Source organism: Mytilus galloprovincialis, chromosome 8 (genome assembly GCF_965363235.1).
Source record: "Mytilus galloprovincialis chromosome 8, xbMytGall1.hap1.1, whole genome shotgun sequence".
Lineage (NCBI taxonomy): Eukaryota > Metazoa > Mollusca > Bivalvia > Mytilida > Mytilidae > Mytilus > Mytilus galloprovincialis.
The window spans coordinates 49,960,897-49,976,693 of record NC_134845.1 but is presented as its reverse complement, the minus strand read 5'-3'; the positions used below and the strand labels follow the sequence as shown (position 1 = coordinate 49,976,693).

Below are 15,797 nucleotides of genomic sequence, written 5' to 3'. Positions count from 1 at the left end.
GAAGTGAAAAATATTTGAATCTACATTTTAAATTGATACACAAAAAAAATCAAAATTCTCTATAGATTTTATTTCATAAATGGAGTCTGAAATATATCCATCACAAATGGACCGTATCAAATTCATATATTAAAACTCTTAGTTATAAACTGTTACGCGTCGCATACTATGTATAGAGACATGCATAATAAATCTAAAATAAAAGAAGGAATTCTTAAAGCTTACTTTGACAAATTTTAAACTAACTTTATTTCAACAAGTTTAAATCACATGTTCTAAAATAGGGCTACAAAAAATCCAAAATGCTCTGTTCTATACATTTTCTTTCATAAATGGAGTCTGATATATATCCATAATAAATGTACCGTATTAAATAAAGACTTATAAACTGTTACGCATCGCATACTTTGTTTAGAGACATGCATAATAAATCTAAATTAAGAGACAAATTGAAAAAAAAGGAATTCTTAAAGCTTACTTTGACAAATTCTAAACTAACTTCGTTTCAACAAGTTTAAATTACATGTTCTAAAATTTCAAATACGCTATTGAACATTACTAAGAGCCAATCAATACAATAATTTTGTATTTTATAAATTAGTGCCTTCAATAAATAAAAGTCGTCATAGAACAGTCACATTTTCATACCGGTATACGAAATTACTCGTTTCATTGCTATTACATAAAATATGTCATAATCACAGTGTACGTATAGGAGCCAGTGGCAAAAAGGGGACAAAGCTATGCCCCTCCCATTTTAAGACAAAAATTGAAACCAAAAAATGAAAATGAAAGAGAACAATCAATAACTTTAAGATTATTACACTACAAAGAAAATAGTTTTTGTTTTTCTTGTCAATTTCAGAAGTTTGCCTCGACCCTTTTCCACACACAAACTGTTTTCAAACTTATCCATTCTTATAAATGGCATATTTCTATACGAAGGTATACACAGACAGACGTGTCGCCGGAATAATCTCAGCTACAGCGGAGGGGGCATTAATTTTAACGCTTGTTCGTCTGTACGTCCGTACGTATTCATGGGAAAATTTACAACTTGGAAGTTTCCGCAATTTAACTTTATTTTGCTTCAAATAAATACTATGAAATTTATAGACAATGCCAATTACCACCAAACTGAGATCAAGTTAAAATTTGGCTGGCATTACTTTCACCGTTCAAGCTCATTTATAAATGGAAAAAAATGTTAAATTTGTCGTCTACGCGCTCTAACTTTATTTGCCTCAACCAAATGTTATGAAAGTTACATACAATACCTATTACAACTTCAACAATGAGCAAACCCCATACCACATAGCAAATCATATAAAACCCCGATGTCATTATATGAAAAATAGGACTGCTTCAAATGCCATTAGCACCACTGAACCAAAATGCACATATGATACATACAGTGGAGATCACTTTTAACCTCTCATTAAATCTGTCAGGAGAACTGTTCTAGAACAGTACGTAGAACTGTCAGCCTGACACCTTTTAGTCAGTTCTAGGTTAGAACTGTTCTAGCTAGAACTGATTTGGTCAGTTCTACCTAGAACTGATTTGGACAGTTCTACCTAGAACTGATCCTGACAGTTCTACCCTAGAACAGTTTTAGACAGTTCTAGCTAGAACTGACCAAATATTTGGTCAGTTCTACTTCTAGAACAGTTCTACGGTTAGAATTGATTTCTAATAAATTCTACGACTAGAATTGATTTTTATAAATTCTACGGCTAGAATTGATTTATATATAAGTTTTAAGAAATCTTTGTCTAAATATAAAGGCTTCGGCAAAATAGCGATTAATATTATATAGTTTTGCTGTTTTGCCGGTTTTATTTCAGATTTATAATCGGCAAGAGAACATGTTTAACCCCGCCATATTCTGCATGTATGTGCCTGTTCCAAGTCAGGAGCCCGTAATTCAGTGATTTTCTTTTGTTGATGTGTTATATAAATTATTTGTTTTTCTTTCATTTTTTGTACATAAATTAGGCCGTTAGTATTATGGTGGGGGGGGGGGACATTATTATTTGAATTGTTTTACATTGGTTATTCCGGGAGTCAGGATGGCTCGTTATCACATAACAAAATTATCTGACCTCATTAACCAAATGTAATATATCTGTTTACGAGTAGTTTTCATACCTCGGACAATCTAAATTGACATTATTTGCTCTTTCTTTCTGCAAATCTATATAGCTGCACAGTACTTCAGTTTTAATTTTAGGTCAAGAGGGACTGCAATATACAAGTTACAGCAATATTGGAAAACAATTTTGTTCGCACCAATTTATGGTGCCAGCATGCAGGGGCAGATCCAGCCATTTAAAAAGGGGGGGGGGTCCAACCATGAGTAAAGTGGGGTTCCAACTATATGCTCCCAATGAAATGCATTGATCGTCAAAAAAAGGGGGGTTCCAACTCCTGGACCCCCCCCCCCCTTGATCTGCCAATGAGCATGTCCTCTTTTTATTCAAAATATTGAATCATAAACAAATATCAGTAATTTTCATACTTCAGACTGAGTCGTGTAATAAAATCTTTTGACCGCATCAACCAAAACTTACCATATTTGCTTTTTTTTCTTTATGTAAATCTAAATAGCTGCACAGTAATTCAGTTATAATTTTAGGTCAAGAGGGACTGTAGTATATAAATAACTGCAATATTGGAAATCAATGACCACAATTTTTTTTCTCGCATCAATTGAGGGTGCCAGCATTTCCTATTTTTATTTAAAATATCGCATCAGAAACAAATATCAGTAGTTTTCATACCTCAGACTGACTCATGTAACAAAATTATTTGTCTGCATCAATCAAAACTGACCATATTTGACAGCATCACGCAAAACTGACCATATTTGAACACATCAACCAAAACTGACCATATTTGCTCTTTTTTATGTAACTCTTATAGTCGCATAGTAAATCTGTAATATTTTTATGTAAGGATGGAGTGTATAATCATGATAATACAAATGATCTATATTATAGGGTTATTGCATGAATATTGGGGAATATTGTTCCGAGTAGAATTTTATATTGCACGAGCTTATATTTTTTTTATAGCAGGATGGATTGTTTAATATAAATGAAAGCAATATTGGAAAACAAAATTATGCTCGCATCAGTTTATAGTGCCAGCATGTCCTCTTTTTAATCAAAATTTTGAATCGTAAACTAATTTCAGTAGTTTTGATATCTCAGACTGACTCATGGATATAACAAAATTATTTGTCCGCATCACCAAAAGCCATGAAAACTGACCATATTTATAGCTTACTATGTGGTATGGGCTTTGCTCATTGTTGACCGTACGGTGACCTATAGTTGTTAATGTCTGTGTCATTTTGGTCTTTTGTGGATAGTTGTATTGGCAATCATACCACATCTTCTTTTTTATATTTGAGAGCATCAACCAAAACTGACCATATTTACACTTTATAATGTAAATCTTAATATATATATATATATATATATATATATATATATATATATATATATATATATATATATATATAGCCGCATAGTAAATCACTTATAGTTACATATCACGATGGATTGTATAATTCAAATGACAGCTATATTGTAACACATTGGCTACAAAAAAATTTCCACATCAATTTAGAGTATCAGCAATTTTCTGCAAGTCCTCTTTTTATTCAAAATATTGAATTGTAAACAAATTTCAGTAGTTTCGATATACATGTATCAGACCAAGTCGTTTTAACAAAATTATTTGACCACATCAACCAAAACTGAACTTATTTACACTTATCATGTAAATATATATGGCCTCAGTCATTGTAAACCAATAATATTTCTATGTCAGGACGGATCGTATGATAAAAATGACACCAACTTTGGAACACAATACACCTTATCGCTAATCCTGGCTGACCCGGCCTCTTGAACTTTTGAAGCATACAACAATCACTTTTCCATTGTGGCGTGACCGTCAGATATTTTGTTTTATGACGTCAAAATTTTACGGGAACCTGTGTGATATCCAGTAATGGCAGACTAATAGCGACAAGGTGTATTTATACCATATCTAAAAATTTAGCGGACCGTTATTTCCTCTCTGTATCCATAATAATGAACCGTCACTAAAGTGACTTTTTAAGTTTGTATAGTTTGTGATGGTTTTTTTTTTAAACAAAACTATTTAACGGCATCATCCAACACTCACATGACTGATTCATATACTTTATTTTAAAATAAAAAGTACATGTATGGGAAGTTCTCTTCTTGGAATAGTATACTATAATTTGAAGAAGGCAAAGAAAAATGCATGATTTTTTTGTAGCCGAACGTCCAGGGGCAAATGTTTCATTCATGTTCAGATCGAGTATATTTTTCTGACGTTCCAGACTCCCAGATATCATTTATAATCGTGGATAAGTCTGGCTAAATTGACGAGATGGTGCAAATGTACATAGTTGTTGTTTTTTTTACGTTAAACAACACTTTTTTCATTAATATTCCATAATTCATCCACTGTACAATTTTCGTTTGAACATTTGTCAAAACAGAATCTTAAATGAATGCAAATCCAAGGCAAACAAGGTAAATTACGATTAAAATTCCATGAATTAAATGCAATGTTATATTTAGGAAGAGACTGTTAAAAACGGGAACGAAGATACGTAAATATTAATGATGTTTCCGTATGCAATCTTATAAAAATATTTCTCCGATGAGTTGGATAACCTTCTATTCACTTCGATATTTGTACATGTAACGTTTGATCAGTAAAAAATATAGAAAATCTGCTATAGCAAAGTAATTGGAAGTGATTTATCTATTCTAAATTCTAAAGTGCCCTTACTGCAGTGACGTCATTTAGAACTGTTCTACAGTCCTGACTAATTTTAGTCAGTTCTGCTGACAGTTCTACGGTTAGAACTGATTTGGACAGTTCTACCTAGAACTGATTTAGACAGTTCTACCCTAGAACTGATCCTGACAGTTCTACCTAGAACTGATTTAGTCAGTTCTACCTAGAACTGATTCTGACAGTTCTTCTAGGGTAGAACTGTTCTAGGTAGAACTGTTCTAGGACAGGTTAGAACAGTTCTATGACAGATATTCTGACAGTTCTAATAAGAGGTTAGAAGTGATCTCTGTATGCGGGTAATTAGCATGTTCCAGAGAGGTATACAGCCGGTAAAAACATAAATTAAAACTTGTACTCCAGGAATATATTCGCATAGGAATATTTTCACCTAATTTTACACAAAGCTTCTTCTTTTTATCTTTATTATACACAAAGTTTCTGTAGCCTGTTGTACTCGTCGTTTAATTGCTATTTTAGGAAGGAAATGATAACTTTATTCGGAAATGTTACTTTTAGTGCAAATCGTTTTTATTGTTACTACCAGAAAATATAAAAAAGAAGATGTGGTATGATTGCTAATGAGACAACTATCCACAAAAGACCAAGTAGACAGCTCTCTCACAAGCAAAAAACCAGAACGTCAGAGCAATGAAAAAGTCCGAAAACCCTTGGTAAAATTCATATCCAGGAACATTGCAAAACATTTTCACCAGTTTCAAAGGCGGTTTCGGATTAAAGAAATAACAGAAATAAATCAATGAATAATCATTAAAAAAAACAAAAAAAAAACAGTCAAAATATAGTACATGTATGTCAAAACTATGTAAGCATCCTCTACAATGAAAGAAAATTTGTCTTTTCGGACACAATGCGAAATGCTTAATTTCTTACATCATAAAACTCTCAATGTGTGTTCTCTGTGTGGATAAAAAAAAACTCGCTACGATCTCCATTCTTCGCCTGCCTATTCTCTAATTTTTCACCTGACAATAATTCTCATTCACTACACATAAAAGTGGACGACATCTTTTTTGTGTTGTATAAATAAGGATGGTGCACATTCTGTATGTGCCTGTCCCAACTCAGGTGCCTGTAATTCGGTGGTTGTCGTTTTTTGCTGTATATCAGATTTATTTTTTCGTCTGAATTGTTTTACATTTGTCATTTCGAGGCCTTTTATAGCTAACTATGTGATATGGGTTTTACTCATTGATGAAGGCCGTACGTTGACCTGTAGTTGTTAATTTCTGAGTCATTTCAGTCTCTTGTGGAGAGTTGTCTCATTGGCAATCATACCACATCTTCTTATTTTTATATTATGAAAGATTCTCAAGTCATGAAATGAAGAAGAAAAAAAAATCGAAAAAAGATTGAAGTCACATTCGATATCTCTCTCTCCCGGAGTAAAAGTGATAACAAGAATTGTTTCACTTGTCTGACATATGTCGGCACATATCCATTAAAAAGTGTTATAATGTTTTCTGTACACTATTATATTATTAATCTACGGTACATAATTTATCAGATCAGTTGATCAGATTAAGATAATATTTATTGTGTTTGGATTGCAACTGCAATAAAACAGGATTATCTTTCTTGATTTGCGAGTTTTTAATTCTGAATTATGAATGATCCTTCTCGGCTTTCGTACTCTGCCGATGTAATTTTCATTAGGGAAGTCTATGTGACGGGGTATTTCCTAACAAATACTAGAAACAAATACCATGGGAGATGAAAAACACACAAATAAGGTGACGTCCAAAGACCGCTAGACTTTTCGTTAAGATTTACTAAAACACATTCGATGAAAATTACAAAGATTATGCTGTGGGGTTTGTAACAATATTACTTCTCTTTATCATACATCTAGTAGTAAATTCCGTAGTTTTGAATATTTAATATAAATAGCCTACTGTTTAATCCGTATTCATAAACTTTGAGTTTAAACCTAAAACAAACTGACAACGCCATGGATAAAAATGAAAAAGACAAACAAACAACAGCACACATGACACAACATAGAAAACTAAAGAATAAACAACACGAACCCAACAAAAAACTAGGGGTGAACAGATCCTGCTCCACATGTGGCACCCGTCGTGTTGCTTATGTGATAACAAATCCGGTAAATAGTCTAATTCGGTAGGTTGCATTCATGAAAGGGGAGGGGATTGTAGTTACGACGTAAGGAACATATCAGATATCATTTGTGAAACGGTTATTCCATAACGGTCAACCAACTCGTGATGGCGTCCGTAAAATTTACGAAGGGATGAGTTTAACTTCACCATTTGGAACTCTTGGTTTAATAGCTTCCTTGTGAGCAGCAACCCTCTGTCAAGAAAATCATGATAGGAAATGCAAGCACGGGTATATCGTATCGAATGGGAGATATATACCCCGTATGCAGGTGCTGCTGAAATGTTGCTACTTAGAAATGGAAAGTTCACAATTGGAAAGCATAATCATCACTTTTGTCGTAAAGTCTTGTTTTCAACCGACCCTCATTGTCAATTTCTAGATGTAACTCAAGATATGAGGCCGACTTAACTGTATCTGTAGTATCCTTTATCTCTAGCTCTATGGGATAGATGCGTTCCACATAGTCACCAAATTTGGAATTTTTTAGTGAAAGAACACCGTCTATATAGCGGAAAGTAGAGTTAAAGGATATTGCTAACTTCTTATCTTTCTTCCTAAGAAGTTTCTGCATGAAATCAGCCTAATAATAATAAAGAAGATTTGAAAAGCTATCAACCTACATTGATACATTAATAGCTTTTCAAATCGTTTCACAAATGTCACACGTATTATCATCTCTTAATGAATCTGTGATTGAAAAAAAAGGGTCCAATGATGTATTTGAGATTGCACCAAAAAAAAAATCTCTGTTCACATATTTAGGAAATAAACACACCGAGTTGCAGTATAAAATTCAATTAATATTTTAACAGATTTTGTGAAATTTGCAACTTATTATTTTCTACGTAAATGGTGTTTTTCAGAGTGCGTGCGGATTAGTCGATATGTTTATTATGTGTGTGTGTGCGTGTGTGTATGTGGTTGCAAGCACACACTTAACCTAGTTACATGATCAAATCCTTTTCTATTTGTGACACTTTTATTCATAAAACTGTAGATATCCATAATTGTTTGTATATTATTGAATCGAGTACATGCCCTTGTGTAAATATTGCATACGAACTATATACCACACTTCAAATACCATTCAGCGCCGTGTTTAACAACTGTCACCTGATGTATGATTGTATTGGGATGAAACCAACAGGGTTCCCTACATCTGTGTACCTTCTCGCTGTTTTCAACAGATAACATTGTTTTGGTGACTCAATAAATAATATATAATGGAGCATAATTATGCTACGGTGTCAAATTCAGTTTCATATTATTCACTGTTGCTCAATAAAAATTGTCTCATTAAAAATAAATAAAAAAATATTAGGTTATACATAGTGTTTAGAATAGAGTTACGTCCCAAATATAAAGATTTTCCTATATTAATGTAAATGTTAATAAGATACAGAATATTTTTGTTTTACATTACATTTAATTCGTTAAATGCTTAATATGTATTAAACAGCCTTACCATGTGTATAAGCAATCCAATAAAAAAAACTGTTCCGTTCTTCGCCTTTTAAATGCTTTCTGATCGGTTAAGCAATGTTCATAATTTGATTCATTAAATTACAATTTATTAATATCTATTAAAAACCTCACTCCAATACACCTTAATGCGACACTGTTTACTTTAAAATACTGTATTAATAGTATTAAATGTGTATCTCCTTTATCCGGGTGGTGTTTTAATTTTTAACATCCGTATTAAATAAATAAAAAGAGGGGATAACACAAATCCAAATTTCCGAGGGCTTCATAGCTTGGTAATGTAGAAATTATTGCTTTATTAAAGAAAAAGATTAAAATGTATACAAATTGAAATCATAATGATAACTTTTGTCTGTAGAAATAAGAACACAGTAAGTTTCTGATGTGATCTGTTGTGTCAACAATTCGCTTTAATGTTGTTAGAAGAAGACCGTAGCATAAGAGTTGAGTAAAATGAAACAAATGTATTTTTTTCTGCCACAGCCAACGCCTTGGTAACAAAATAAAAAAGACCAACGTATACAACATGTACAGACAATAGTACAACAATACTAGTCTAGTACATAAACACAACATTGAAAAATAGACTGGGTACTACGAACCCAACCAAAAACTGATAGAAGGTGTTTATAAATGGTGAGCAGATCCTGCATATTTTTGCAAATGAGTGGAAATCATTCTTTTTTTTAAATAAAGGTTCACGTTGTAAGTGTTAAAACAAAAAGAGGTCTGATCAAATTGTCTGCTTTTAGCTCAACTTCGGATAAAATTTAAATGTCATCTCTTAACGGGCCAAAATTGGTTTCATATACACTTCTTTGTCTTATTCCCTTATGAATTTATAAGTCATAAAACATTTTGGTAATGCGGAAATATAAGTTCGTTTACCGTGGACAATATGTTAAATCTTGAAACTATTGGAACAAAACACTATGATTTCCTCAAACATCAATTTAATAAAAGCGCTACTGCTAACAAAATCAAATAAAATACATGTTATATGCATAAACAAATATTTTACAACATAGTTTGATTTTCAGTTGAATGTGTGGTATAATGAGGAGAAAAGTTGTCCTGTGTTTGCCAAGATTTATCATACACTGTGTTGTCCATATTTGCTGGTCCCCAGTTAGGAGCTGGTTTTAATCGTTGTTTGAGTCGCTACAAAAATAAAAAGTCCATGTAAACATGTGATGATTTATGAACAATCAATCGTATATAAGTAAATACCAGTAAATTTCAACATCAACACAAAACATCAACAATATACGAATTTAATGTTTGTATGATCAAATTCTATAACATGTTTAGTGACATTAGAACGTAATACACATTTGTTTTGTTTTATTACATGGAAATACTTGCTAAAAATTATTGCAATACATATATAAGCCATGCTCTAGTTTCCTCTACAAAAGACACATCAGCGACCATCAAATAAAAAAGTAAAAGGAACGAATGAAAGAAAAACAGCACGAAAACTAAGGTACTGCGAGATTTCTTTTATTTATTAAAGTTTTCAAAACAATCTGGAATAGATCATGCACGTATTATGTAGTCGTAAAGAGCGATAGAAAATATTTAACGTAGGCAAGTGATTTCCAAATTTGTTCATTTGCTTATAAGAATTCACTGTAAATAATGCGTCCACTTTAACTATATTAATTCAAACGTATGAAAATGTAAACTCATAAAAATATTGAACTCCTGATCCTGATCCTGATCAAATACATGCAAACAAAAATCTTCTGTCAGCACATTTATGGAAATAATCTAATTCAATAACAAGCGTTTCAAAAAGTCACAATATTCACAAAACATGTTTGTATTGCTCAATACATATCAAAGCTCCCTAGAACCGCATCTTATATCATTTATTAAACATAACGCAATCGCTGATTAATGTTTGCAATGATATAAGACTGTAAATATAATAAAAGAACGAACGTCGTTATTTTTCAGATCATCGCAGACCTTACAAAACATCAGTATTAATGTTCAATGATCTTGAAGTGCTCTGTATTTATTACACTATAGATATCGATACATGTACAATGAATATTATCATTGTTATTAATTTGCCCATACTCTGTTTAATAGTACAAACAATTATCTCTGTATTATCCATAAAAAATAGACCAAAACCCGAACTAAAATATATCAGGGAGCGTTGATGACTAGGCTATAACAAAATTCTAAAACACAATTTTAGAAGAATGCATTCATAAACTATCGGGATTACCTGTAATAATGTGCCATTTGCGTCCCATAGGTCTACAACCATGTATATTGGAATAGGTATTACTGATATCATCCCGATAATCCACCCTACAGCTATCGACCATTGTGGATATTGATATGTACCATATGAGACCGGTGTTATCTGTGTCATGTTAAATACAAGCATCATCTGAAAAATTCATATCAATCGGTTCATATTATAAAAAAAAATGTTAGTACTTTATTTAAATTTGATCTGTGCCTTTTTTTCATTTTTTATTGATTTAATATTTGTTTTATAGTTCAACAAGTTTTAAATCAAATTCGAATTTTGTTCCGAACAATCTTAGAAAATACACGCAAGTTCTCAGTTTCCAGCACTTTTTGGTAGACTCGAAGATTTCTATTTGATATTTACGTGTTGTATAACGTTTTATCTGGACAAAATATGAATATTGTCATGTTTTTATTGTAAACCTATAAAAACATTCAAAATCACACTTTCTATCGATCTGTCAATTTATATTGTTGATATACAACTCTATAAGTGAAAATGAATACTTCAAAACCATTTTTCTAACAATTGAGCCATAACAGATTTAGTGTTCAATATTTGCACCAGGAGATATTGGGAAACTTAAGTATCATTTTTTATTTATCATGCAACCCTAGGCCTCTCAGATGTTAGTTAAATTCGTATTAAGAATTCGAGATATGCTCTCGTACCAATGTTATGCAAGTGACCGTGGTGTATTGTATTAGTTAACCAATGGTGAATTTACCCTCAAACTTAAGAAGTGTAAATCTTTACTCATTCCTGATTAACTTGTTACAGAAGAAAGTCATGTGATTAGACAGAAAGTATATGTGAAGAACAGTCTCCGGGACAAGTTTGCAATTCCGCTGAGTGCAAAAGTTGTCACCTTAATTTTTGAAGTTAAGTCAAAATAAAGTTGATAACTTGGTTGGTATTGGTTCCCTGATATTTGTCCTAAAATTTTTTGGCTCTAGCACCACTGTTGAAAAAGTTATGCCCCTTTTTTCAACAATTTCCTCAGAGGAAAAGTAGTTTTCCTCAAGGGAAATCAAATTTCCCTGAAGGAAAAAGATTTTTCCTCAAGGGAAATTGTTTTTTCCTCAAGGGAAAAAGATTTCCCTTAGGGAATTTGCTGCATAATTATTTCCTTTGAGGAAATTCTATTTCCTTAGAGGAAATTCTTTTTCCTTTGAGGAAATTTGCAGCTTCAAATTTTCCTTTGAGGAAATACTTTTTCCTGTGAGGAAATTTGTAGCTTCAAATTTTCCTTAGAGGAAATACTTTTTCCTGTGAGGAAATTTTTGACAAACACTTTTCCTTGGAGGAAAATTCAAGACAACAAATTTCCTCTAAGGAAATCATTGTTCTTCAAATTTCCTCTAGGGAAATTTCTGAACATCAAATTTCCCTTAAGGAAAAGTTTTTCCTCTATGGAAATTTGATAACAGTACAAACAGTGTTAATATATTTTCTCCTAGACTGAATTATTGATACAAAAGATAATTAAAACTTTAATACTGTAATACAAATTTTCATGGTGAGTATTAAACATACAAAAACAAAAGGCTGACTGTTTAGCATGTTTAAGACAATACAATAATAAGCAAAACGCTATGAATATCATACCATTTGTGATGTTATTAATATTGTGCTCATATTTACATATTAAATAAAATAAACACTTTTCATGTCAAATTAACTTGTCTTCTGTTTCAGCTGCTGTGTATTCAACCCCTATATAACAGTTCAGTGCATAAATAATTCCATCCACAAGACATCTTCCTTCAATTGGTTGAATAAATTTTGGCAACATATTCTTCAAACATCTTCTTTGTATATTTGATATAATGGAGCCATGTACATGAATGGATAAAGCAGGTGTTTATTTCGACAACAAACATGACAAAGATACTATTTTTTCTTCTTAATTTCTCCATAATCCATCAGTGAATATGAATGTAGGTTGTTACATTTTACACAATTGTGTTCTTTGATAGTACTCCATTTTGTTTATAGCAATTTTGTAGGATTTTTTCTATTTCTTTTTCCAGAAAACACACAGTTGAGTTCATTTCACATTAATAATCCAATTAGCACATTATGCAGAAAAGTATAAACAATTAAGTTTCCTCTTCAGTATAGACCTGCAGGACCTGTTGATGATCATAAAAACCAAGATATCTGACCTATACACAAAAAAAAAAAAAAAAAATGTTATAAATGGAGAAAAATACAGCAATATAAATAAGCTTATTTTATCATGTTTTAATGAACATTTTGAGAAACTTTCATTTGATATTCTTACTTGTCATGCTTTTATGAGTTCTCTTATTTCAGTGCTTTGTGTCCAAGATTTAATATTCGTTGTTTAGTGCCTTGCAGTGATATTTAAAGTTGAGGCACTTGCAATAGTTGTTATAGAATGTTCATATGTTGTGTTAATATTTGAACCATTGTCCTATATTATGGTCAGGTTGAGTGCTCACAGACATGAGGCCTAAATTAATATAGTGTTTGTTTCCCTAATCCTTACTCTGACAAGCCAGGTGTGGGTAGGTAGGTAGGGAAATAATTTTTTTTCCCCAAAAGCCTGAATATTATCGGATGATCCGGCAAGCCCGAAAAACAGAAATGAATAAAATAATATTTGGCTTAGTTTTGACAATACAATTTTATGAGTAGGGCCATTTTTGCAGGGTCTGTCAGGATTGGAGAAACAAACAATATTTTACATTAGGCCTGGTTTTTTTTTTATTAATTGTTATTGACTTTGAACATGTTGAACTAAATTGGATTGTTTAAATCTTTATATGTTGAGATCTTTAATGGATGACCTATAGAGGAAGTGTTTTCTCATTATTGAAGGCAGGCCCATGATTGGCCTTTAATTTCTTGCATCCGCTTCATTGAACAGTGTTGAACTCTGGTGGATAAGTCACTCATTTACCATACCACATTTTCTTATTTTTATATGAGTCATCATTCAAAGGCAATTACTTTTATTACTGTAATTCATAAATTATCGAAACTTTTTAGTAATGCGAATAATGTGACTGGGTGAGTATCGCAAAAATAAGAAATCATAATTTGATAACAGAAACATATATATATATATATATATATATATATATATATATATATATATATATATATATATATATATATATATATATCATCACATGATCATGTAATTATATAGATCTTTATGCAGATTTTTTTTGTAATCACAATAAGTTGTCCATTCCCTGAAAAATCTGAATTTACAGTATATAGAAGTGGTCTTACCATTTAGGCCTTGTCGTAGTCTGTTTATCTTGTTTTGCGCTCATTTCTATTGTAACTGTTTATATTTTTCATTATTTTTCTATATTTCTTGTCCTATAAAACATAAAAAGGGTAAAAACTATTATTAAACATCAGTTTGTGTTTTTCTTTATCATGTTTATATGCAGTTATATTTAAAAAGAATGGAATATTTGTGCTATTTCATTTCACAAACATTTTGCCAGTCATGACTTTCAAAGACTTTCACCCCTGGTCAATAGTTTAAAAAAAAAAAAACATTCCCATACTTTTTCTTTGTGTTCGTACTAATTTTTCATTGGACAACAAAGACATGATTCAACTATTCTTCTATAATTTGTTTCGCTTGACTACGTTAAACTCTGAAATATTGTTTACAGTATAATCTGTATGTGTCTCACTCGTCAAAATTTCAAATTAATAAATAAATAAACCAATAAAAATGTTATGCATGGCTCAGCTTGATACAAACATACAGGTTGAACCCAGAACAGTTGGGGCAAGTATGGACACAACATTCAAGCTCGATACAACTCTGAATTTTAAATTTGGATTGTGATTCAATAGTTGATGCAGCATCATGCATATGAGCATAGGTTTCTGACACAGAATGAATGTGGTCCAAGTACTTAAAAATTTTAAATTGACAATTAACCTCTAAAATGGTCCAATATTCAAAATCTCAATACATGGTTAGATGCAGCATATCAACATGATCAAAGAACCCCAATAATTCATTTTTTTTATGAAATCAAATAAAGTGAAATTTTGGACCCTTTAAAACTCAATGTGGACCAATTTGATAATGGGCCAAAATATCAAAAATCTTAATGAATGGTTAGATTGAGCATATCAAAGAGCCCCATATAATCAATTTTTGTTGAAATCAAACAAAGTAAAATTTTGGACCCCGAATTGGACCAACTTGAAATTTGGGCCCATAATAAAAAAATCTAAGTAAATATTCAGATTCAGCATATTATTCTGAACACCAAGAATTTAAATATTGTTAAAATCAACATAAGTTTAATTTTGGACCCTTTGGACCTTAAGGTAGACCAATTTAAACAGGACCAAAAATCTAGGAATCTAAATACACAGTAAGATTTGGCATATCAAAGAACTCCAATAATTCAATTTTCTATAAAATCAAACAAAGTTTAATATAGGCCCCTTTTGGTCCCTAATTCATGTAATTCCTAAACTCTGAACAAAAACTCTGGTCACAAACCTTGTGTTTGAATTTCATAGATTTCTATTAACTTGTTCTCAAGTAATTAAGCGAAAACTAAATGTCCTGGGACAACGACGACTACATGATAAAATTGAGAATGGAAAAAGGGAATGTGTCAAAGAGACAACAACCTGACCATAGATTCTAGGGTTGGAATCCTTTTCTTTTACCGAACAATGCATTTCAATGGGAGATATAGTTGGAACCCCTCTTTACTCTTGGTTGGGACCCCCTTTTAAAATGGCTAGATCCGCCCCTGAGAAGCATTATAGAAAAATCTATAAGCTTTAACTCAAAATAAGGATAATTTTATTTTTAAAGGCACGGATCCAGAGGGGGGTTCAAGGGATTGGAACCCCCCTTTTTTTGGATTATCAATGCATTTGAATGTGGACATGTAGTTGGACACCCGCACCCCTTTCCCCTTTTGTCTTGGGTTAAAATCCCACCCCCACCCCTTTTTAAAATGACTGGATCCGCCCCTTAAGGATCTATAATTAAGTTTGACAACATCAGACATACTACTTT

General features: G+C 31.8%; 1 protein-coding gene across 2 annotated transcripts in view; it reads right to left on the bottom strand.

The window, feature by feature from the left end:
- Window positions 1-8,756: 8,756 nt before the first annotated feature.
- Window positions 8,757-15,797, bottom strand: part of LOC143042137 (sodium- and chloride-dependent glycine transporter 2-like) — a 52,783-nt gene continuing 45,742 nt past the window's right edge. Inside the window, exons 13-14 of one of the 2 annotated variants that reach the window (XM_076214391.1) lie at window positions 10,718-10,885; window positions 8,757-9,636 (exon numbers count right to left, since the gene is read on the bottom strand). In XM_076214391.1, the coding sequence (XP_076070506.1) occupies window positions 9,493-9,636; window positions 10,718-10,885 (312 nt within the window). In that variant the 3' untranslated portion in view covers window positions 8,757-9,492. The remainder of the gene's footprint in view (window positions 9,637-10,717; window positions 10,886-15,797) is intronic. The other variant, XM_076214392.1, reaches the window with a different exon arrangement.